The sequence below is a fragment of the Prionailurus bengalensis genome, chromosome F2 (assembly GCF_016509475.1).
Source record: "Prionailurus bengalensis isolate Pbe53 chromosome F2, Fcat_Pben_1.1_paternal_pri, whole genome shotgun sequence".
In the NCBI taxonomy this organism is placed as follows: domain Eukaryota; kingdom Metazoa; phylum Chordata; class Mammalia; order Carnivora; family Felidae; genus Prionailurus; species Prionailurus bengalensis.
The window spans coordinates 69,299,102-69,325,114 of NC_057353.1; the positions used below are offsets into that span (position 1 = coordinate 69,299,102).

Consider the following 26,013-nt stretch of genomic DNA (forward strand, 5'->3'; position numbering starts at 1 on the left):
GCCCTGGTACTGGTCCTCAGGGTTTCCTTATACCCACATGTGACATCAGGAGTCTCTCCATGAAACTCGCCTTGACTGTGACTAACCTGAAGGGCATGTCTGCTCCCAGGTACAAGACTGAAGCCACTCCCTTCACTTTGCCTGAGATGCTGCTGCTTGCTCCAAAAGAGGGCCGGAGTCCAGCTTTGAAGTTCTTGTCTTCTGGTTGGAATTTCTGTTGGTAGGATAATTGAGAGCAAAGTACTAGTTAAAATAAATTACCCTGGGGACGATAGGTCCTGAAGGAATAAAGGGAAATGTTGCAAGGAGATTTTAGCCCTAGAGATGAACAAATCCTAAGGGAAGAGCTGACAAACGGAATCAGGAACCACCTACCTCAGTTCTCATACCTCCCCAAATCCCCCTACCACATCTTCCTCCCTGTCTAGCACCTCCAGGCTCCCTCCCCTGCCACCCCCCAGGACTCCTGAGAGCAGATCTGGGACCACACTGGCTCTGGGGCAGGGCGGGGCTGGGAACGACTGACGAAGAGCAGAACAGATGTTCAACTTCACTGGTAACCGAAGAAAGGAAATTAAATAGCAATAATGGTTTTAAAGAAATGAAGAATGCTTTCTAAGCCAGGACACAGTTTTAGATTCACAGGTTTAATGAAAAGACTTCTGGTGTCAGCTCAGAGATGTAGAGAACCGGAAAGGACAAAGAGGGAGAAGAGGGGAGGGCACAGGGCTGTCCTGGAATCTGGGAGAAGCAGGCATTTGTAAAGGAGACACGGGATCCAACAATTTTGCTCATTTACTACCCCGGGGCCGATGCCAGGTAAGAAGATTCAGTTAAACTCATGTGTGGTTATATGTGTTATGTGAAAAATACATAGAGATAAACACACACATGTATATAAATTCGCTGATGCAAACATATGGTGGGTAAGCATTAATTTGAGTTTAGGGTACTGTAAATTATACCATGCCCGGTTCATTTCACAAGGTGGGTTTAATCATTCTCATTCAGCCCGTTGTTACCTGTACTCTTATTTTACATTTTACTCATCTAATTTTTTAAATGTTTATTTATTTATTTTTGAGAAAGAAAGAGCACAAGCAGGGGAGGGGCAGAGAGAGAGACACAGAATCCGAAGCAGGTTCCAGGCTCTGAGCTGTCAGCACAGAGCCCGACGTGGGCCTCGAACTCACGAACCACGAGATCATGACCTGAGCCAAAGTCGGACGCTCAACCGACTGAGCCACCCAGGTGCCCCAATTTTACATTTTATTTTTAAATATTTCCAACTTACGTAAGATGACAGAGAGTATAGACATCGACAGAGCTCCCGCTCCCCAGGTTTAACCAATGAGGATATATGTCACCTTCCACGTTGGCCACCCCTCCTGTGTTTAAACACGGCCGCCCCAGCTCCTTGGGTTCAGCAGACTTCTGGGACAACGCCTACCCCATCTTACTGCCCACGCCCACCGCACCATGCCTGGACAACTGCAGCCCGTGTTCTCCTCCGGTTCTAGCAATCCACCCCCTTCCTCTCCGAATGGAACTCAGTGTGGTGAGGCAGAACATCAAAGTTCATTTTTGTTTCTCTTGGAGCTGGTGAGTTTTTGTTTTCATGTGTAAGCAAAAGGATCTTCTCTGAGCCTCAGCTTTGAAACAGAAGCTGGCCTGTACCTGGCCTAAAATAGCATGCTTCCTGTCACACAAAGACCTTAATGTTAAAAAAAAAAAAAAAAAAAAAAAAAAAAAAAAGCTCTTGGTTTTTGAAGCTCTGATTTGTACTAACTCATTTAACGAATTGTTCCATTTGTCTTTCCAGCAACACTGTGAGATGGATGGGGTGAGCCCTGCATGACAGACGGGACCCAGAGAACGGGAAAGGTCACCAGCTTACCCAGGTATACAAATGTATATCTGTCAGGCATCAAAGCCTGCACTTTCTTTCTTTCTTTCTTTCTTTCTTTCTTTCTCTTTCTTTCTTTCTTTCTTTCTTTCTTTCTTTCTTTCTTTCTTTCTTTCTTTCTTTCTTTCTTTCTTTCATGTTTATTTATTTTGAGAGAAAGAGAGAGCACCAGCAGGGGAGGGGCAGAGGGAGGGGGGTAAAGAGGACCCAGAAGCAGGCTTCGAGCTGACAACAGAGAGCCCAAAGTGGGGCTCGAACTCACCAACCATGAGATCGTGACCTGAGCAGAAGTAGGACACTCAACCGACTGAGCCATCCAGGCGCCCCAACACCTGCACTTTGTTTTTAATGACGAAGGTACAGGTTGCCTTTTATCTTACAATATCTAGATCTGTTACTCATAAGCCTTTTCTAGGTGTGTGGCTACATTCAAGGTAATTGACGCTGAAAGGTAAATGACCTCCACGTTCGTAAGGACAAGGGGGACCAGCCGGTGGTTTTTTATAGCAAGACCTTTAATTCCTGGCTATGATATTATTTTGGACTTAGAGGAAAGATCCAGCAGAATTTCGTTACTATCTGCCTTAGGTCAGTGACATCAAAGCAGCCCTTGCAACGGTGATTTGGGTGAATGTAGATTCAATGCCTGCAGAAGGCCCTGGAGAGAGAAGAAATGCAGGGAGCAGGGTGGGCAGAGGAGGATTCTAAGCAAGGATGTGGTCTCTGGTCTCGGCAGGTTCCAGCCTTCACCTGATCAAAAAGGGAGCTCTGGAGCATGAAACACACCTGCTTAGTCATTGCTGCTTTGAGGCAGTGTGGAAAGACGAGAGATACCTTCTCACAGCAGTAGGGGAATTTGTGTGGGGACCAAGTAAAGGGAATCTGGAAAGGGAACCAACATCCTAGCTCCACTGTCCTCTAACATTTGAAGGACTGATTGATGAGGGCCACAAGTGTCCATTTGCATTACAATGGAAAGCCGCAGCATCATTAAAAAGATCGAATTGGAACTAAAGAAAACCTGCTACCTTTTAGATGATTGGACGCGCTGAATAAGGAGATTAAGTAGAGGGAGGTGGGAAAGCTGGTCCTAAATGGTTAATTTCCTCTACCACTTGCAAAACCATTCAACTGAAGTGAAGTGAGAATGAGTTTGGTCCATGGCTGACTACCTTCAGAACCTTCTGCTATTCTTTGTGATGAGGCCTTCACGGAAGGCCCCGTTGCCAGCCTTGAGATTGCTGATTTCAAGGCACTTCTAAGACAAAAATAAAAATTCCATTACTTTCTGCGGGAGATGACTGCTCCTTTAGAGCTGGGCCGGAGGGAGCATTCAGAATACATTGCTGGGAGTAAATGGAATTTCTCAGCTATTTAAATTGCAATTCACCCCTGAAAACTCCATTTTATCAAAACTCCTGGTTAATACTATTTTCCATGCTCAAGTATTCTCCCCAGATACACAGGCAGGAGATGCAGGAGCCCGGGGGAGACTGTGCCGGGAACAAAGTTCCTTTAAGGAGCCTCAGATACTAACATCCTTACTGCCGTGTAACAAACAAAACTTAGAAAAGTCTGAGCTTTAACATGGCGGACAGGTGTGCAGAAGGACAGCGGGTGTTCTACAGGAATCAGAGGATTTAATCTGCCTCTCATTAGTTGTACACCCATGAGAAAGTCATATGGTCTCTCTGAGCCTTTAAGTTCCCATCTCTGAAATGCATTTTGGGACACCTTCTTTGCTATCTCAAAGAACTGTTGTGATGATTACATTAGGTTAATTTATAGGTATGATTTATATAAAACAGTGCTACACAAAACCCTACAATTAAGACTGTGGTAGGCAAAATTCTAAGACAGCCCCCAAGAATCCCATCCCCTGGTGTATGTACCTTATATTATCCCTCCTCCTTGAGTGTGAATATGTCCTGTGAATATGATAGGCTAGTCACTCCCATGATTAGACTATGTAGCTTAAGTCTCTATCTTAACAGACCGAGGAGAGGCTTTTCCTGCTGGCTTCAAAGAAAGTAAGTTTCTAGGCCATGTTAGGACCTGAGGGTGGCCTTGAGGAGATGAATGGACTGTCAGCCAGCGAAGAAACAGGGACCTCAGTACCGCAACCAAAACTCAAAATCTACCAACAACCTCAAGGAGGATGAAAGGACAGCCCAGACTCAGAAAGAACTCGGTCCAGCCAACACGCTGATTTTAGCCTCATAAGACCCTGAGCGGAAAATCCAGTTGTTCTGTGCCAAAACTTCTGACCTATGAAAACTATGACATAATAAATGGGTGTTGGTTTAGCCTCCAAGTTTGTGCTAATTTGTTACGTAACTATAGAAAGTGGATATACAACTGGTTGTTCTGAAATGGTTGATGGAAGACCTCTGAAACCCGCTTCTCCATAAGGGCAATGAGAACCCTAGTGAAAACTGTCAAAATTAACTGTTTCATAACTGAAAAATCACCAGTGGCTTGCAACAACCCCAGCAGCATTTACTCAAGAAAAATGGCCGAATCTCAACAAGGACAGGGAGTATCGTGGCATTTTAACGGGACTTAAGCCCATCACCCTCTCCCCAGCACTTCAGTAGCACCGAAAGCCAATAGCCTCACAATTACAGTAGCTGTGAAAAATAGTGGATTAGCAGCTCCTGAAGAAAGCAAAATGGCTTTGGAGCTTCTAGGAAGTCCCATTCCTAGAAACTGTCGCCGTGTGATCTGTCTGGCAGTTCGCGGAAAAGCTCCACTTTCAAGGATGCCTTTATCTGATCTAATCAGAGCGTGCTTTCTGAGGAGCCCCACCCACAGAGTATTTGTCAAATATAATCAGTGGCAATTGTTTAATATCACAGCTGCCTGAGGATGTGTTAACAGTTGGAGCTAACAAGTGGCAAACCAAAAGCATTAAAAAGAAAAGCAAAACTGGGTAATGAGATATCATAGGCATCTTTGAAAAGCTCCAGCATATTCCCGGGAGTCTAGAAGCCCATGTGCATATTCAGGACTGTTGGGTATGCCCAGGAAAGCCTTGAGAATGTCCTACTCTCACCTCTGGTTATCTTGAGTCTCTGTGTGAGCAAGGAGTTGAGTACAAACTAGAGTTGTAAATTGCCTGCCAGAGCACTGAAAACATTACACACACACACACACACACACACACACACACACACACACACCTTAACAAGGCTGGAAGATTATTAGTTTGAGTAATTTTATGGAAACCTCTTGTCCAGTCATCAGTTAACCACTAGGCTAAATGAATAGAAACTTCAGTAAGTTACACATGACATAGAATACATATTTTACACAAATAGTCCAGGAATGTCACTAAATTAGCAAACAGTGGCAACAATAACAAAGCTCAGAGAAGAGAAGGAATCTGAGTTTCAGAACCGACACGCCATATTATTTTAAATGTCCAGTTTTCAGTAACAATAGCAACAAATACAAGACATGAAATGAAATAGGAAAGTATGGCCCACACACAGGGAAAAAAAATAGTTTACAGAAACTGTCCCTGAGAAAGCCCAAGACACTGGACTCACTAGGCAAAGACTTAAATCAGTTATCACTGATATATTCCATTCCACTTGGTCATGATGTGTTATCCTTTTTTATATATGCCTGCATTTGATTTGCTTATGTTTTGTGAAGAATTTTTGCATTTATCTTGATGAGGGATATTAGTCTAAAGGTTTTTGCTATTTGGGAGGCATTTCAAAATAAAGCAAACCCACAGTTTTTCCCGAGTGTCTATTCTGTCCACGAAGCATAAGCGCATGCACTTGTTTAATTGCTATGTGACTTTGGACAAGTTATGTGACCTCTCTGAGCCTCAATGTCCTCATCTATAAAATGGGAATAATACTAATATCTGCTTCATTGGGTTGTTATGAAGATTGAATGAGAAAATATGTATTACGATAGGTTGAATTGTTGTCTCCAAAAAAGATATGCTGAAGTCCTAATCCTCAATATCCCAGAATGGGACTTTATTTGGAAATGGAGACATCGTAGATGTGATTAGTTAAGATGACAGTAAGACGTGAGTAAGGTAGGCTCTTCCCCCAATATGACCAGTGTCCTTATAAAAAGGTAACTAAGTGACGACACAGACACGTGGGGGAGAATGCCATGTCACAACAGAGGTGGAGATTGGAGTTATGCTACCGTAAGCCAAGGGATGCCTGTGGCTTCCAGAAACTAGGAAAAGGCAAGGAAGAACATCCCTCAGAGACTTTCAAAAGGAGTTTGGTCCTGTCAACACTTTGGACCTTCTAACCTTCAAAACTGTGAAACAATGAATTTCCATTGTTTTAATCCACCTAGTTTGTGGCATTTTGTTATGGAAGCCCTAGGAAACTAATGTACGTGCGATGCTCTGAGAACAATGCCAGGCATAGGATAACTCCATAGTTGTTTGTATTAATTTTAAAACAATTTCATAAGTTAGGTAATTAGTCTATTCTGGCTACCATATCAAAATACCGCAGACTGGGTGGCTTAAACAACAGAAACTTCTTACAGTTCTGAAAGCTGGAAGTCCAAGATCAGGGTGCCAGTGTGGTCGGGTCTCTGCAAGGACTTCTTGCTGTGTGCTCACGTGGTGGAGACAGGAAGCAGGGTCTCTGGTGTCTCTTTTTATAAGGACACTCATCTCATCATGACCTCATCTAAACTTAATTGCCTCTTTTTTTTTTAATGTTTATTTTGAGAGAGAGAGAGAGCACAGCAGGGAGGGGCAGAGAGAGAGAGAGAGAGAGGGAGAGACAGAGAATCCCAAGCAGGCTCCATGCTGTCAGCACAGAACCCAACGTGGGGCTTGAACTCACAAACTGTGAGACCATGACCTGAGCAGAAATCAAGAGTCAGACGCTTAATCAACGGAGCCACCTGGGCGCCCCATAAACCTAATTACCTCTTAAACGCCCAACCTCCAGACACCATCACACTGGGGGTTAGGGCTTCAACATACGAATTTTGGGGAGCACAATTCAGTCCATAGCAGTAGGTATTATTAACTCCATGAAAATGGAGTCTCAGTGAAATTAGTACATGAAAAACTATAAAAGGACAATGGTATTAAGAGGAGAATATTCTTGTAGACATGTGAATTCCTCATGGGCATTTTCATACACAGCCATCCATACATATACAACCATGTATATTCCATAGTAACAGTCATGTTACAGGTCCTGAACTCAGAGCCTGAGTTGAATTCCACTTTCTGCCAATCATGAACTTTGGGGCCTTGGAGAAGTTACTTAACTGTTCGGAGTCTCAATGTCCGTTACCTGCAAAGGGGAGAATTCCTAATTTCATGGAGTAGTTGTGGGCACTAAATGACAAATAAAGAGTGTCCCAGAGTGCATGGCACAAAGCAGACATCAATTAAGAGTTCAGACATCAAAGATACATATACAAACTTGTTTGATGCCCGTGTGATTGTTAGAACAGATTTGGACGACTTCCATATCCAACAATAAGTCACACAAACTCCGGTTCATTCCCATAGATACTATTCAGGCACAAAACAGAGTAAGATAGATTTTTTTTAACCTCCTGGGTTCTCTTCCCATCCCTAAGTGTTGTGTGACTTTAGGCAAGTGATTTAACCCCTCTGGGTCTGTTTTCCTATCTAAAATATGAAAATAAAAGCAGGACCTTTTTCACTGAGTTGTCATGAGGGTTACATGGCATATAGTCCATACAAGATGCTTAAAATCTTTCCAGGCACATAGCAAGTATGTGATAAATATTATCCATTATTATATTATAATTCGATTTGTGTGGAAGGAAGAAGGCTAATTGATTAATTTCTGGGAAAAGATATAAGAATCTGCTATTAGCTGTTGTTTCTGGGGAGTGAGAGTGGGAAGTAAGAGTGGGAAGTGAAAGAGAGAAGGGCTTCAACCTTCCCTTTACCCCTCGGGTGCCATTGGGAAAAACCACCCCCGAATCATTAGCTCTACCCCTTCCCTCTTTCTCACATAATGAAGGCTAGACTGAATGGTAGGTGAGCACTTTCTTTTACTGCCAGCCAAGGCTGTTGTTCAGTCAGGACACATGAGTACAGTAGCTAAAAGATCTCCGTTCTACTTGGTACATAGCCTCCTTGCCCCCATTATCCAGTAAGGAAGCATTAACCCCTTGCCTGCTGGGGGGGCCCTGAGAGCCTCTGGGATGCTGATTCACCATGACTGGTTTCTTTAGGCGCCTGTAATCCAAGTTAGTAAATATTTTGACTCACTCTTGGTGCTAGGCATTGAGCTCAGGGCTTTGCACCCATTGTATTCGACTCTAAATAAGTCTTCAAGGGACTTATTCTTACTTTCCCAGTGATGAAATACAGATTACTTATTATATAACTGGCCCAATAGCACACCACTAATAAGAGTCTCTCTGGCTCCCAAGGACATGCTCCTCTCATTGTGTCTTTGCTTTCATTGGCTCACATTCTGTCTCTAAAAATATTCCTATGTTCTGCCTCAACGAGTTATTTTTAAAAAGTTAGTTTTACCAGCTTTGTAGTTCTGGCTTGTTCCAACTGGTTCAACAGTTTCAAGAGAAGAGCAGAATTATCATCAACTCTGTGAATAATTAACAAGTTGAGTTTGATCTCTGGACTAAAACTGACCACTGAACTTAATATTTGCCATGAACAAAAAGACAAGGAAAATTTCCCTAGATCAGCACTTTTTCCATGCCTGGAGAAGTAGGGAAGCCAGAGAATCATTCTCACTCTGTTGCCCCTCTAGGAGATGAAGTCCCCTGCTCAAGGTCACAGGTGCTGAACCCAGCCTGGAGGCTGGGACTCTACTCTGTGGGGACTGGATAAGGTTTTGGAAATTAAATAGTCTCAGGCTGAAGTCATTATCAGTTGTGTGACATTGGGCAAAGTTACTCCCTCCTTCCCTCAACTTCCTTCGTCATTTGTAAATGGGGGTGGTAGTATTTATAGGTACTTAAGCTAATATTCTGCAGTGATATTAACATTTTTCAGCAGTCATCAACCAATCAAAGTGGTGCACATAGAACTTCAGCCGAGTGCTGGAGGCCCCAACTCTGCAGGCGTGTACCTGTTAGTCTTTGGGGATGTTGTGGTGGGGGAGGGGGTCCCAGGGCAGCGGCAAGATAGCCAGGAAGGTGGGAGTGCTGAGGGGATGAGGGGCAGGTTTTGGGGAAGCAGATATTTATCAACTGCTATGGAAGTGTTTTAAGATTTTAACATCTGCTAGGCTGTTCAAATGGCTACAGGATGAAATAGGGGTCCTTGGCAATGTGAGTTTGCATTTATAGGGGAATTTACTCTGCTTGGTGCTGTGGCGAAACTTCGTTTCTCTCACATGATTCCACATAATCTTCACAAACACTCTGGAAGGGGCCACCTCAGGCCCCTTCTTTCGACGAGGAAACTGCCTCTCTGAAACTTACAATAGTAGTAAGTGGTAGACCAGCGATCTGGATTCTTGCTGGCCCATGCCAGAGCCAGCCATGCACCTCCGATGGGTGAGAGCAGGAAATCCTGGGCAATAGTGCAAAACTGAAGCTGAGAACATGGGTGGGAAAGGACGAGTAAGAGAGATGGGCGGCAGGACACTTCTTATGAGGAATAACAGAGCTGCTAGACTCACGGAGTCCTTGGCAAGAATGACATTAAAAACATGTATCCCACTCCCATTTTGCAAATGGAACAAAATGCTGACAAAAGATGAATCTGCATCAAGGGTAGATAAGAGTTTCTTTTGCATTATGCGTATTGAAGCAACTTTGAAATTCTGCCCAAATAATAAGTTCAAGTAAAAAAAAAAAATCATAGCCCTTTGTACAGAGGGCTTTGTCCTCTCTCAGCTCTTGGTCATCTGTCAGTTGGATTGTTCAGTTTCTTGCCTTCATTGACTCCGTTTTCAGAGTACCAGGGGCCACTGAAGAAGGTATAGGTGGAATGTTCCACCTCGCCAACTTTCAGCAGCACCGAGGAAATCTGAAGACAAGCTTTTGTGATTGTGTGACCTGGAAATGCTTGCATTTCCAGTCAGATAACTGTGGGCTGAATCTTGTTTGACCCATTTCACAGGTCAGCCATCTTGGACAAATCATGACTTCATATTAAAATAAGAATCACCGTGGCAACCTCCCAGGTTATACTGGAGATTAAATGAAATACCACTTGTAAGGCTGCAACCATGGGGTCTGGAGCATAGTATGTGCTCAGTGAGCATTTTATTTCCTTTTCTCAGAAGCTCAATTTCTACACCTATTCAAGGAGGATGGTAATCGTATCTTAAAGAGAGGGTGCAGAGATTTAATTCAATAACCTGTGAAACATGCTTTAGCAATGCATAACATTATCAACACGTTAAATTAGTGTTTTCATTGCTAGAGGGAGATGATGAAGGTGGCTCAAATGTCCTCTTGTCCCTAGCTACATCTCACAGTTGAATGTCTCATTTTATCCTTATTACTTTCAAGTGTCTTTCAACTCTTTAATCTGATTCTTCCAACATGACTATTGAAGCATTATACATGCCTCATAACACAATTCACATCTCCCTATCATGCCTCACCCAGGTCTGTAAGCTCCAAACGTGTGGTGAACACGTGCACTTCTGAAGGAAAGGCTAAGGAGGTGACAGGCATTCAAATGAAACGTTTGTCTAAAGTGATCTGTAAAGAGGTGAAACTATGAGGCTCTGGATATTTTTTCCCCTTACGAGTGAATCTTCAATTTCAGGATTTCAACGAGTCAGAAAACATTAGGGTGCAGACAGCTTTGGGGAGCCATGATTCTGCACCCTCTTGCGACATGGTATCACAGTGCAGTTAGGAATTGTTTGGTCAAATTTAGTTTCAGATATGTACACACACACACATATATACACACACAGGCACACACATACATATATGTAGGCATTTAGTTATGACACAGTTCATTTCTTATTGCAGGTCAATAGAGTGTCTGAAAATACTGTTCTAAAGCAAGTTAGAAAGACCTTGGTGTGTTTAGGGAAAAAAATATAGGACTGTGAGGCTGGAATACAGTTGCAAGAAGGAGTGATAAGAAGTGAAGTTGGCAGCTAAGCAGAGGCCGGATTGTGCAGGCCAACAGGTCACGGTAAAGAACTTAGATTTTATTCTAAGCACCACTGGAAACCACTAAAGTGTGTAAAGCAGCATGTTGCACACTCCGATTAACATTTTTAAAAGCACAGTTTTGGTTTGCTCAAGTTCACATAGTAGACTCTGGAATTTGTCAGGCCCACTCAATAACCAAGTGCTTTGGAGAGAATTAGAATGTTTGTAATGGAATAACACTGTAAACCGCTGATTTGAATTCTTGGAGATACCAATGAGATTAGCTGGGGCGGTAAAAAATAAAACTCCCATAGAAACTCAAACAACAATGTACTATTTTTCACCTGTAAGTAAGCGAACATTTTTCAAACAGCTTTACTGTAATTGGCACAATCTTTTTTAGAGGGTCACGTGGTCATTCCTATCAAAATTTACATTTTGCATAACATTTAATCCAGAAATTTCACTTCAATGATTATGTCCTTCAGAAATACTCCCATACGGGGGTGCCTGGGTGGCTCAGTCAGTTAAGCGTCTGACTTTGGCTCAGGTCATGATCTCATAGCTTGTGGGTTCAAGCCCCACATCAGGCTCTGTGCTGACAGCTCAGAGCCTGAAGCCTGCTTTGGATTCTGGGTCGCTCTCTGCCCCTACCCCGCTCACTCTCTCTCTCTCTCTCTCTCTCTCTCTCTCTCTCAAAAAATAAACATTTAAAAAAATTCCTTAAAGAAACACTCCCATACATGCCAAGAACATGTATAGCAAAAATGTTTGTATCATTTATAATTAAGAAAAAATGGATATAGTTGAAATGCACATTAAGGAAAAAACGCATAAATAAGAAACAGAAACTTTTTACTATGAAATATTAAAGAGATATTTAAAAAGAACATTCTAGAAACTTTATGTACTAATATGAAGAAGGTTTGGATTTATTAACGAGTGAAAAATAGAACTATCCCAGTAATATGGGTAGCATGAGCTAATTAAAAAAACTGGGCAGCTAAGCATATCTGAATATTCATAGAAAAAATTCTAGAAGGAATACACAACACATGTAATATTGATAACCCCTGGTCACACGTGGAACAAGGTGAAAAAAGGCAATGGAAGATGTCCTTTCTTTTACTTTATAGACTTTGCTATTTGAACTTCTTTTAAGCACATATTATTTTTGAACTGTAAAAAAAAAGTAATAAAATTATATTAATAAAAAAATATTCATAGGCTTAAAGGGCAGGCAGAGAGAGGCACTAACCCGGGAGGTAATAAAACAGTTACAGCTTTATGAGGATATGACGATGTCAAAGCCTGAGCTTCACCTCCTACGTTGTCGGGTTGGGGAGAAACTAAAGATTCCGATGAAATGATGCACTTGGCTCGTTGGGGTGTGTGTGCATGTGAGCATACATGTATGTGCACATCTATTTATGATTTTCTTCAAACACCTGGAGCCAGAGAGTTTTAACCATTACAAAACTAAATGTCACATCATCTCCGACCATCTTAACTCTGGTTAAGTTTCTTTGGCTCAACTTGCTCCAATCCTAAATTCATCTGTGGGTTTCGGGTGAGTCGCGCACACAGGGCAAAAGGGAAAAGGGGAAAATGGGTAATGACAGCCACCAATCCCTGAGCATCAAGCTTTCTCCCAGGACTACTTCCCAGTGATTTCTGTCTATTACCAGGTACTCCATAACCCCGCGTGGTGGGTAACACATCATTCCCCCTTTACAAATGAATACACCCCGGTCTCCCAAGCCAGGCGAGGCCATCTGCCCAAGTGGCACAGAAAAGGGAGGTGCTGGGCTGACAACCCAGGCCTGACTCCAGCGCCGGGCAATGCTCTCCACTCCCTTTCCAATGAGAGCCTCTCAGCTCCCTTGAAACACAGAGAAAGCAGCCTCAACCTCAACTGTGTTGGAACTGCTTGGTTATGCCTAAAGGTAGCTGGAGGATGGGGCTAAAGAGAACAGAACACTTTTAATGCCGTGCAATTATGCTTTCAATAATGTGCCCTGGTTGGCTGAAATCTGTATCCGTGCTACAAAAAAGAAAAAAAGGAATTACTAAGCAATTTATAGTATTTGTTCTCATGTCCCCCCACTCCCCCAACCTCGTACAGAGACAGATGTGTGTTTTGCTCCCAAAATAAAGGGTTGATGAGATGGGAGCAGGATTATGTCAGAACCTTCCTCTGATAAGACTTCCTCCTATCTACTTAACTTTGCCTAGGAAACTCATTCTGGCCCCCCTTCCCTACCCCCACCACATGGGGTTAGCTGCTAACACTCCCACCCCTTGCCAGTGCTGCTATAATGCCTGGAGCCTGCCCGTTCTCCGTCCTATTTACTATGTGCCTGTCTTGCTCAGCGGAATGCGGGTAGGCACCTGGACACGGGGACCTCGTGGTATTCCTCTTTCTAGCCCCAGTGGGTAGCAGGTTGCCTGGTCAGCCTCAATACGTAAAGAATGAATGAACACAATGCTAGCCAGAGGCATCATTCGGAATGGCAAAGAAAACAGAAGGGTCCTGCAGAGAAGTGTCCCTTAAGGCTTGATAAAGAGCTGAAAATAGTCCAATTCTTAGCTTGGGAGAGAAAGAAAGGAAGGAGACATGTCTTGCATAAAACTATTCCCAGATACTAGAATGGTGGATATACTTTTCAAAACCATAGAATGCACAACACAAAGAGTGAGACCTAACATAACTATGGTTGCTAATGATGTGTCAACGTTGGCTCATCCAGTGGAACAATGTGCGAAACTGATAGTCATGCTGACCCTGGGGGAGGCTTTGTGGTTGGGAGAGGAGGGATACGGGAACTCTGTGCTTTCCACCCAATTTCGCTGTGAACCTAAAAAATAAATTTTGCTCTAAAAAATAAAGTCTATTAAGTTTTTTTTTTAAAGTACTAAAAGAGATGTCAGCACAAAGAACTGCCACCGTTTGATGCTTTATGGCTTTATGAACAACCTTGCTCTTACTGAAATATAAAAAGAAATAGACCCCATTAGAATAAAGTAGAATAAATCATGTGTATCCATCGAGATACAAGAGAATTCTCTCTCTGTGGGCTTTGATGTATCCACCAACAGTAGAGCCAGATAGCGAAGTGTACCCTAGCGTGCAAAAAAAAAAGAAAAAAAAAAAATCAGTGTTCAAAGAGCAAAATTAAAAAAAATTAAAAATGGAACAGCAACAAAAAACTTACTCTAGGAAATACTATTTCTAAAGGAGATACAGATTTACTCTTATCATTGCCTTTTACCTCATCAATGGCCCAGATTTGGTTTCTAACATTAAATATTGTAACAAAATTTGCCGGTTCATAAAAACATTATATAGTCTCTACTTTTCATAATAAAAGTACTCCCTGAAGTTCAGTCATCCTAGTATTACTTTTTTACATTTACATAGTAATTTTTTTACATATTAATTTTTTACATGAATGAGGTTTAGGGCTATGGCCAAGGAATAAGTATTCATTAATTATAATCAATTAAAGCAACTAGCAACTTCTAGAACCATCTCAAAGGATAAAGTTGTACTTGGAATCTTGTCATGGACTGCTGTTGGGAGTCCTAAATTCAGGGTCCTGGTGTGGTAAAGGGACTTGTTCAAGGTCATATATCATGCTTGTAGCCACACCATTTGTGGCAGAGCCAATATGGCCACCACTCCATACCTACATGCTCCATGATGCACTCACTTGATTTACGTTATCTCATGTAAGCCGGTAAACAGACCTATGGAGTACAGCGTCCTACTAGCTCCAATTTTTAGGTCCGTCAAAGTGGCTTCAAGAAGTTATTCACTTGCCCACTGGCCACATAGCAAGCCAGGGGCTGGAGCCATGATATGAAGTCGGCCTGTGTGACCTGACTTTGGCCTTAAGGGGGAAAGGGAGTCACAGAAGCACAGAGAGGGACAGTTTCAGTAGGACTGTCACAATGCTCAGCCACAGGGAGTGTGGAGGTAATTAGGGGATGGTCAACATTCACCCAGGGCTGGTGATCGGGTTACTCACTATAAGGATTTAAAATCTCTCTTGTGAGAGCTGCTTCCCCTCTTCCTGACTCTTCTGGCTTCCAGGGTCACACTGCCCTCAGAGTTGCTACAACAGGATGAAAATCTACCTGCTACTCAGATAACGCAACAAGCCAAATGTGGGAGAAGAATGTTCTATGTATTCTTTTTGGGTAAGGAGGGAGGGGCAGCCAAAAGTGGGGAGTGACCAGATGATCTTCTAGTGGGGGAGTCCTAGCCTGGGGCTTTGGAGACCAGCATTCCTGTTCCAGGCCAGAAGCTGTAGCTTATTAGCTATGTGACCACGGATAAATCGCCTCATTTTTCTAAACCTGTTTCCTCAACTATAAAATGGAGATCTGAGCATCTGTCCAGAAAGGCTGTTGTGATGATTCAAACTGGACATTGTGGACAAGGTGACCTCATCAGTGTTAATATTCTCACCACACAATCACTTCTAATTCCTCCTCAGCTCTCCAACACCTTAGTACCTTAAAAGTTCTTTGGAAATATTTGTTGAATTAATGAGTAAACGTAATAAAACGTATTAACAAGTTAAACGGTTCATCTACTAAAAATCAAAGCTCAAGAAAACATTTCAAATGCTATAGCAGTAGTGAGACAACTAAAGTATTAATTAGTTATCTCTTTACCTTACCAATTTCTTGTATCTAGCTGAGAAATTCTCCAGAACTAAAGGGAAGATCTCTCTCTCAGAGTCACTTCATTCTGAATAAGGTTTTCAACACATACAATATCCTAGATTTTCTCTAGTCAATCATAATAGCTATTGATCTGCGCTTTTATGTGCATGTTCCATTTTGTGCTTACAGCCATTTGAAGTAGATACTATTATTTTAGTCCGATTATGTTATTATACACACTATATATTTATTTTCCAAGAATGACTGAAATGAATTGACCACCGTCGTAAGCCACACTGTACAGAAGATAAGCTAAAGCTTCCAAGCAAGTATGTAACTTCTCCCACGAAGCTTAAGATTACGAGCTTCATAGTAAGCAGAGCGCAGAGGAGAGAAACCCAGATAGTTTGACAGTCAGGCCTTAACCACTATTCAGTTCTTTGTTACCTAGGTCAGACTCTCTACCTCCAGTTTATTTTTTATTTAAAATTTTTTTTTAATGTTTATTTATTTTTGAGACAGAGAGAGACAGAGCATGAGCAGGGAAGGGGCAGAGAGAGAGGGAGACACAGAATCTGAAGCAGGCTCCAGGCTCTGAGCTGTCAGCACAGAGGCCGATGCGGGGCTCGAACTCACGAACTGTGAGATCATGACCTGAGCTGAAGTCGGATGCTCAACCGACTGAGCCACCCAGGCGCCCCTCTACCTCCAGTTTAGCCCAACTACTGAGAATCCTCAGTTATGAGGTTTAAAAAAAAAAAAATGCACCTATCAAGACAATCAAATCTTGGGGGTTAATTACATTATTGTACAAGTTTCTCCCCAAAAGTAGCAGAGCTCATCTTCTGAGTCATTTATGGCCACACTTCACAAGCAAGGCATCAAAGACTTATTATAGCATCAGGGAAAAGACCGAAATTCACTCTACTTCATAACCTGGCTGGCAATTGAGTTCTGGGAGAGGGAAAGACAGTATCACTCACTTGCTCCCACTTTTCATTCCATCCTAAACCCACTGCTGCCTGACCCTATTCAAACCAGAGCTATGACAGTACCTTTAGATGATAGGAAGGCTTTCTACTCTAGCAAACCCAATCCCCAAATTCATTCACTCACTCAAACTCTCTCTGCTTTGTCCTACTGGAGTATGAAGCAAAGCCATTCTGAGAGCACTCAACATTCTTTTGTTCACTCCCCAGACTTCCCCACCCCCCACCGAATTAATGTAACCTGTGCACACTCTGAAGCCCCTGGCTCTCTCCTGCACCTCTTCCAGAGTTCAGCATAAATGCTTCTTCATGGAAGCCTCCACTGACTCATTGATGGAGAGATCCTCTTTTATATACCCTGTACATTCCCATTGACTGAAATGAAATTCCTTACTGTGAATTCCTTTTTGGCAAGTAGTTACCTGCCTTACCTGTCAGAATGTAAGTTACATTGAGGACAGAAACTATGGATCTGGTTTATCTTTGTAGGTTAGGCACTGGGAATTTAGAAGCCTCCCGGTTAAGTACTTTGAGAGTATTTTATTAGTTACCTCCTTTTTGCCATCATTTGTACAATTTTGGTCTGAATTCTCCGAAGGGAGTACTTCAACTAAACCTACACCCATGGGAATGCCAGCTGGTGCAGCCACTCTGGAAAACAATATGGAGGTTCCTCAAAAAACTAAAAATAGAACTACCCTAGGACCCAGCAATTGCACTAGTAGGCATTTATCCACGGGATACAGGTGTGCTGTTTCGAAGGGACACATGCACCCCCATGTTTATAGCAGCACTATCAACAATAGCCAAAGCATGGAAAGAGCCCAAGTAGAAATTAATGGAAAGAGTCCATCGATGGATGAATGGATAAAGAAGATGTGGTATATATATACAATGGAGTATTACCCGGCAATCAAAAAGAATGAAATCTTGCCATTTGTAACTATGTGGATGGAACTGGAGGGTATTATGCTAAGTGAAATTACTCAGAGAAAGACAAAAATCATGACTTCACTCATATGAGGACTTTAAGAGACAAAACAGATGAACATAAGGGAAGGGAAACAAAAATAATACAAAAACAGGGAGGGGGACAAAACAGAAGAGACTCATAAATATGAAGAACAAACTGAGGGTTATTAGAGGGGTTGTGGGAGGGTGGATGGGCTAAATGGGTAAGGGGCCCTAAGGAATCTACTCCTGAAATCATTGTTGCACTAAATGCTAACTAATTTGGATGTAAATTAAAAAAAAATAAAATTAAAAAAAACAAAAAACAAAAAACAAACCCTACACCCATCTGCTTTCTTTGAAGACCTACCAACCATCAGCACTTTCCAGGGCTATCTTTGATTAGAATCTGTCCTAAACATAGGTGTGAAATTGATTTGCCCTGAGAAACAAACTCCAGGGCAGGGACTATCTCTCAAGGTGTTGCTTGTAACCTGTGTTCTAGTACCTAGACTAGAGCTCAACATCCTCCAGCCCTTCATAAATAGCTAGTAGTATCTTGTTGTGCTCGCAAATATACCCTAATCACTCTTGCATCTACTCTGCAGATAAAATTGCTACATTCGTTCAATAAGCAGTTTTCCCAGTTAATTCAGTAAAAGGAAATAAAAGCCCTTCTGCACATATTCTGGGCCTGTTCATTTTGGAGGTCCTTTTAAATGCCTCCAAACATGTCATTTTCCCACATTAGGCAGGCTCAGTCCACTTAGAGGAAATGGGAACAGCAGCCTACACCAAGATCACCCAAGTATAAATGCACATCCTGTATTAGGGTCCCCTCCCTTTACTTTGTGCAGTGAGAACCATGATAAATTAAGGACTCCCACTCTGGGGATAAATGGGCTCCCCGCCATGGAGCTTCCTACTCCCTTCTGCATTCACCTTTCTTCCTATTTACATTTTTCATAGGAGCCTGTTGACAAAGCCCAGGCTTTTGAATCTCACAGGTCTGTGGCAATGGTTTCAGGTGCTGGCCACCTCCCACACACCAGTCCCAGATGCCACATCTGCTCCTCTACCAACTGCTGGCACCTGCCTCCTTACTATGCCAACAGGGCCATATGGTCACATTTGCCCATTTTCTGTAATTCAGCTACCCAATGAGCACACTCCCTTTGTCTGAGACTCTGAAACTACTTAAGATGCAACTGATCTTAATACCAAAATGCCCCAGTGTAGACTCCAACAAGGGAGCGTAGTGATCAGCAATGTTCCCATTGATTCTGAAAATCAATGCGCTCAGAAAATTTATGTTTATGAGACATTTTTCATGAACACTGATAACCTAGAAGCAATGGGTGATGAAATTCTCACACAGCAAACGTAGGGAGGGCTTTGTCACTAAATGAATTCATCAAAATGTTTACCGAACAACGTAACGATGAAACACAGTAACATTCTCAGAAAAATTGCAGCTTGATTTTGGACCGCATATGGCAGAAGAAGGTATACAAGTGGGAAAAAAATATAAATTCAGTTAACACTAATGGATGGTTTATTGGAAACCCTCAGAGCGCTTTTCAAAAGGACTTGACAGATTTTATTTTAATAAGATAGTGAAGAGGAAGTAGTTCAAAAGAGGTCATCAGTCTTTTATTTAACTAAACACTGCCCTTCATTTTGAAGGAAATGATACACTTTCAAATCGGAACCTCCTTCTCAAGAAGTGGTATGAGAATGTAACATTGATTTAACGTACAATCTTCAACAAAAATACAGTTTACACAATTCACCAGGAAATAAAACACACAGAGAATTTACCGCATTAGTCAAAGGAATTCCCCATGGGTCACAGGAATTAGAGCTAAGAAGAGAACATAGTGAAAATCTGAATAAACCAGTCAAGTTCATAGCTACCACGATTTGAAAAAAAAAAATCACAAATAAAACATAACTTTTCAAACAAAACCATTCAAGGACCATGATCACAAGAGATTTTATTCTCATTTATATTTTTAAAAATGGTTAGACAATCACATAATATCAGGAGTCTTCGACACAGTGAATTCCATCTTAAGAAAAAAAAAAATAGAAAACAAGTAGCATTAAATTTTCTTCACTCTCCATAGCATATGTCATATAAAATTAAAGTTTTGCTTCCAAAAATATGTTTCCATGTGGTTGTCGTGTTGTCTAGTGGTGCTCTTAGGGCCAGAAGCACCAAAGACATGAGAAGTGTTAACCACCGAAGTGTCATTTTTTTCATAAAAACTAAAAACTTTCTTAAAGGTCTGGTGTAAAGTCTTCTGCTAGGCATTTTAGTGCTATAAAGTCATTTGAAATCACATGTGGAATAAAAGCTACAAAAAGTAGGTCTTTCAATACAAAAAGTCGTGTAGCTGAAGTTGTGGGCTTCTCTGACATACATAAGCAGTCTCAATAAAATATTTGCTCAAATAAGAAAATAGAATTTGTTTCATTACTTTTTAGTATTCGGTCCGGTCCGCGGCCCTGTTCATCCCTGCCACAGCTTCTCAAGAACGTCAGAATCAATATTTCTTTCTTTCAGAGAACATACATACTTCACAGCGCCAGATAGTTCTGAAGTCTTATTACAAGGGAGAAACAGAAATTATTAAATATATCTATTTTTTTTTTTAAAGTGCCAGATGTAGCCATAGCCTGGACATGAAGAACTCACTTATCCACAACACTGCCACCTTGAGGAGAGAGCGGAGTCGATGGAGTCCCCCTTTCTTGGAGCCTTCGTTGGTTGGTTGTTCCTTTAAAGCATGAGAACCCTAACAAAACTTCCAGTGAAATCCTTCTTTGTATTTACACACTTCACTTCACGGGTAGCCAGTAAAGACACATGCGTTACATGGGAAAGCCGTATCCGGAACAGATAGATTTTCTCGTCCGGTTCATTTTCACAAAAACCTCTTCTCTGGAGGCAGAATGATACAATGGGTGCGGATTTCACAAGTTCTTCCTTCAAGTTGAGACTTCTCACAGAAAGCAGTTCCTTTGGGGCGCCCGGGGGGCTCTTGGTTTCACTTCAGGTCATGATTTCATGGCTTCGAGGGTTCAAGCCCTGTGTCAGGCTCCGCGCTGACAGTGCGGAGCCTGCTTGGGATTCTTTCTCCCTCACTTTCGGCCCCTCCCCACTCGTGCTCGCTCTCTCAAAATAAATAAATAAAAACTTAAAAACAAACAAAAAAGCAGTTCCTTTTTAACAGACTGTCACTGCTGTTACCTCCATGTGACCAATGACATTCACTTTCCAACTGAGGGCAAAGGAGGGACACAGAGATGGGGGAGTGAAAGAGCTAGCTGGCTAGCCAGCCCAAAACTGCTAAGAAGTGCCGTTCTGCTGTTCTCCTTCTGGCTGTCCGCACATTGGTCTTTCGACTACTGCGTTAAGCATAAAAGAAAATCCAGATCTGTAAGGTATGTTAGGCTCTCCTAAAGGTCTCTTACCTTGCTCAGCTTTTCCATGAGCAAAAGAATGTAGACATGAAACTGTGACATTATTAAGCATGGAAAACTAGATCTACATCTCCACAGGTGACTGGTAGCTCTCCAAAGTTCCAGACCAGGGCTGAGTGTGGTTCATCTTTAGCAAAGTGACAGGACCTGTTTGGTGATCCTTGTGAGAACAGGGAACACAGCTAATGTCCCTGAAATTAAATGATTTCATATTGAGGTGCTACGACGGTCTAGGCTTTTAAAAATTATGGCCTCAGCTTCCAAGTTTGAAAAAAGTATACCAGGACATCCTTCAAGTCTTGTTGCCATGAGTTAGAAATCCCCGGGGGAGAAGGCCCAAGGACCACTATAGGATGTTCACACAGAATTCCAATCCAACTGTGAGAATTCATTCACAAAAGGACTTGTTTAGTGTCATCTATAAGGATTCCCAAGAGAAAGAAAAACTTCACTCAACTTTTGAGACGGCATTAGCAATGCCAATCTGCAGCAGAGAAGAACTGTGAAATCAAGGGCATACACTACCAAAGAGCTCACAGGAATATAAGAGATGGGTTGTAAAAATGCTCTAAAAGTCCCACAGTAAAGCACACAGGATCAGCAGCAGATCCAAACGGTATAGGCCAGCCTGTGGCTGACAGATCTCACAACCCTAACCCATGCCTTAGGACTGTCACCAGATTTGGTGCTGACTACACCAGGTGGCATTTAATTTGTGATGGCTGTCACCCCTCTGAATTGCAAAAGCGCTCTGAAGGGGTGTTCTCCAAGGATCAAAGACACTGCTGCAACAGAACAAAACTTTGCATCTTGAATTAAATTGCATCAGGTGTGGCTAGCGAAACAAACACCTTGTCGTTGAGCCCACTTCAAGCCTAAGATTTTATCCGGGGGCAAATAAAAGCGAAAGTGAGGGGGAGGAACAGTGAGGAGGAAAAAAAAAAAAAATTACAGGCCCACCACCAAAGCCTTACATTTTAAAAAAGGTTACCTTCACTGTTCAGGAAGGGGGTTAGGGTGATGGGTGGGAGATTAACTAATCCCTGCCAGGGCAACCCCATTTGGCTGCTTCTGTAGTGGATACTTTATGGGGTGGCACGAGCCAAGGCCCTGGGTGACCTGCCGAGGAACACAGCCAAGCAGGTTTAATTAGATCTGAGACACAAAGGGCTATTCCCTCCTTTGATAACAAGGAGGCTGCAAGTGCCCACGATAGCAGGTGAGAAACAAAGGCGGCAAAACAGAACCATAATTGAATCCTTCCCCTAGCTGGTCGGTGACAATGATTTACTTGGAACCTGGGAAGTGGTGGCTGGAGCAGGAAGGAGCAGGAGACTCTGCTAGAAGCCAGCGCCAGATGATGAATTACTTGCGGGCGGGGGTGTGAGGGGGGAGGTAGCAAAGTCTTTGTTTTGTAGCCCAAGTTTACCCAACTATTTATCACCCTTCACGGGCGGGGCCTGCCCTGCTGTAGTCTGCTGCTCCCGGACCTGGGCCTGGTCTCCGGCCTTACACCCCAGGAATCCCCAGCTTCCCAGGTACCACACACACCCCTGGGGAGTGGCGGTAGCAGATCTGTAGCTCTCCGAGCTGGCGGGGCGCCGCCACCCGGGCCGCAGTACAGGGCACCCTTCAGGCCTTCAGAGGAGGGGAGGAAGTAGGGCCGGGGGGGGGGGGGGGGTAGGCAACGGCCGGCCCTAGTACTCCGAACTTCCCTCCACCCCCGAGGGCGAGTGCTTAAGGGTCGATTTGGGAGCCCGGGCCAGCAGGGATGAAGTGTCAGACAAGTCCACCTTTTGGCCCACCTCAGAAAGAAAGAAAGAGCCAGCGGGCAGGCAGGACGTGCCCCCCTCCCCCCGCCCCGGGCAAAGTGCTCCTACCTGCTCCCTCTTCCTCCTCCGTCCAAGATAAAAGCTCAAGCCACAGCTGGCTGCGCAATTCGCCACCTCTCCTTTTCCCAAAGGGCCCAGGAGCCCAGATGGGGCCCCGAAGGTGCTGGAGGAGGGAGTGAGAGGAGGGAGGGGGTGGCGGCCGCGGCGAACGGCTCCCTCTCAAGGCTCAGCACTCGGCTCGCGCCTCAGTGCACCGCCGCCTCTCGGGCCTCTTCCTCCCGTCCGGGCGCAGGGGGGCGCCCGGGAGGCGGCGTAGTCCGCGCCGCATCGCTGTCGCCCTCGTCCGGCTCGGCCGGATGTAGGTGCATGGCGAGCTCCTGCAGCACCGCCGCGCGCCCGATCTGGTCGTTGCGCCGTTTCTCCATGATCAGGTCCTCCAGGCTCTGGAACTCGAGAGTGTGGCTGCGCTGCGCGGAGAGCTGGATCTGCAGCCGGTAGGGCTGCTTGCCGATGCGCAGCTCGCCGCCAATCTTGAACTCGCGCTTGCCGTAGCGGCACCAGGCGGCGAAGCTCTCGGAGTTGCGCCAGCTCAGCTCGCGCTCCTTGGCGCCCACGTGTGCCAGCGCGTTGCGCACCACGGCGCCCGGGCTTAGTGGCTTGTAGCGGTACAGGTCGTTCACCACGCGGCCGCGCCGGCCCTGGCTCGCGTCGGTCAGGAAGCTGTTGCTCACTTCCAGCCGGTGCAAGTGCACCACCTGGAAGTTGCCCACGTATACAGCCCAGTGCGGGTACTGCGCCTGCGACACGAACTCCACCAGGTCGCCAGGCCTGCACTTGTTGAGCAGGTTCTCGGGCGTGTAGGTGCTCAGCGCCGCGGAGCCCGGCGAGAAGCTCTTCTGGTAGATGCACTCGTCGCGGTAGAACACGGAACACTCCACTTCGTGCAGCCGCGGGTCGTACGGCTGCGGCGGCGGCAGTGGTGGTCCGTCGCCGCCGTCGGGGAAGCCGTCGCCGCCGCCGCCATCCGGCCCCTGGGGCGGCGGCTGCGGCTCCACGTCCTCATCGTCGTTGGAGAAAATGTAGGAGACCCCGATGCGAGGCCCGTCGTCACGGTCCACGCCAGTCGGGTCGGCCGTGGGAACTTCCTTATAACTTAGGTGGGTCAGTTTCTCCACCTGGTTGCCCATCACGCTGCGGATACACGTTCACACAGCCGAGAGGGGAGAAAGCGAAACCACCACTAGGGTCATTGGCACGGGTCCCCGGACAGGGGCTGAGGCCACCTGTTGGAAGAGGAAAGCAAGGAAGCCATGTAGGACCCTCCGTGAAAGGGACGATTTCTTAAGAGAAGGAAGAATGGCTGGGGGCCCAGCAGCTGGAGCCATTTTACGGGGAGGCTCGGTTGCGGCGAGCCTTCCCTCATTTCTCCACCTCTAGGGTCACGGTCACAGGAGGCCGGGCAACTCTAGCTCTACCCCGCCCCCAGCACTTCACCTCGCCCGGGCAAAAGCCCATTGCATCAGCAGCTCCAACAGCTTCCGCCGGCGCCCTACCTGCCGAGCCCAGGCAGGAGGGAGTAAAGACGAGAAACTTTACTCCAATCCCCCTTTTCTTCATCCTCCTTTCACCCCTGGGCCCTAAATTAGCCCCTGAGACGCCCCCCAGGCCTCCATCCTCGGGGAAACCGGCGAGGATCCCGCAGATCGGCCGGGGCAGGTGAGCCACCCTACCTGGCTCACCTGCGGCGCTCTCTCCGCCCGTCTCGCCCGCCCCTCCCCCGCGCGCCTGCCCTGGGGCTTCGGGTTACCTGTGAAAACTCACCCGCAGAGAGGTGGAGGCCTTGGGGAGTTTACCCCTCCCTCCCCCCCAACCGCACCTTGAGACTTCTAGGGTGAGTTTGCAGGTGTGGGATCCGCAATCCCTCCTCTCCAGGCGCGGGTGGCAGCGAGGCTGGGCAGCGGGAAGCGACGCATGTCTTGCCCCCGCGGGTACGTAGCGCCCCAAGATATGAAGGTGGGGGGCAATACCTGTTTACACCGACCCCCTCCCTCCTGCAGGGACTGCTGTTCCCCCTCAACCTGCTCTCGGGGGTAGGTGGGACGCGGGAAGGCGGAGAAGGAAGCAGCCAGGCTGCCCGGCGGCGGCAGCTCCGGACCCGGCGAGCAACAAGCGCCGGAGCGGGAGGGACGGGATTGTAGATCCGGCTCCGGGCTCCCCGGGCGGGAGCGCAGCCCCTGGCATTTAAAGAGACAGAAGCTTGCTCCCGGAGCCCAGGTCTTTCCCACACGGCGCAGAGCCTCCGGGATCCCCGCCCCCTCCCCGCCCACCCGGGCCGCGAGGCTCCGCCCAGACCACGCCCCCACGTCGGAGCGGGTTTAAATCCAACTGGTAAGTAATCAACCGGCGGGCGGGCGGGCTGGTTGACACTGATCGCCGCCGTCTGTGCTGGCCACTGGGAATCCTACTTGCCTTCTTAGAGCAAAGGCTTGCAGTGGGGGTCTGCTGCTTGCTCAGTTTGTATTTTTCCCAGCTGATGGCTTTAAAAAGAAATTGGAAGGCATACGCCACCTGCCAGTGCAGAGATGAGAGAGGAAATAAGAGTTTGGTGTTTGTTGTGTTTCTTCTCCTCTTCTTTCCTAGAGTACCTGGAGAGGGAGGAATCGTCATTAGGTAGTAGACAGACGTTTGCTTCTTTTCTTTCCTTTCCTTCTCTTCTCTTCTCTTCTCTTCTCTTCTCTTCTCTTCTCTTCTCTTCTCTAGATTGTTTTTCTTGCCAGAGGTCACAGAAAAGAATGTTTTGCTAGGACAGCTCAGTTTAGAGGTGTTCCTAGAACGGGAAAAAAAAGTTCACAGAAAGGAAACAGAATAAAACAGAACAAAGACTAAGTTGCTGGCTTGCTTTCAAGCCCTGCGCTCCATTTATTAGATGTCCCTGGAAGTTAGCACAAAGTTGATTTCATAATCTCTTTGTTTCGAATGTTACCAGGTCATCCGGTAGTGAGAGAAAGCATTCAGCTCTCCTTGTTTTTCTTGGGGCTAGGGGACATAGGGATTGTCTAATTGTCCTTAAATTAAAAACAAATTAGCAGAG

The 26,013-nt window shown here is 45.0% G+C and overlaps 1 protein-coding gene across 4 annotated transcripts; it reads right to left on the minus strand.

Moving 5' to 3' along the window:
- On the minus strand, positions 1–25,193 carry LRATD2 (LRAT domain containing 2). Of its 4 annotated transcripts, XR_006300582.1 has the most exons (3): positions 24,799–25,192; positions 22,971–24,205; positions 1–214 (listed from the first exon to the last, which is right to left on the minus strand). XR_006300582.1 is itself a non-coding variant. In XM_043601751.1 (2 exons), the coding sequence occupies exon 2, from the start codon at positions 24,107–24,109 to the stop codon at positions 23,168–23,170; it is 942 nt and encodes a 313-aa protein (XP_043457686.1). In that variant the 5' UTR covers positions 24,110–24,205; positions 24,950–25,193; the 3' UTR covers positions 19,139–23,167. The 4 variants fall into 4 exon arrangements, 3 of the variants coding, with proteins under 3 accessions (XP_043457686.1, XP_043457685.1, XP_043457684.1); XM_043601751.1 differs by lacking the exon at positions 1–214 and having other exon boundaries at positions 19,139–24,205; positions 24,950–25,193; XM_043601750.1 differs by lacking the exon at positions 1–214 and having other exon boundaries at positions 19,139–24,205; positions 24,744–25,193.
- Between the last annotated feature and the right edge of the window lie 820 nt (positions 25,194–26,013).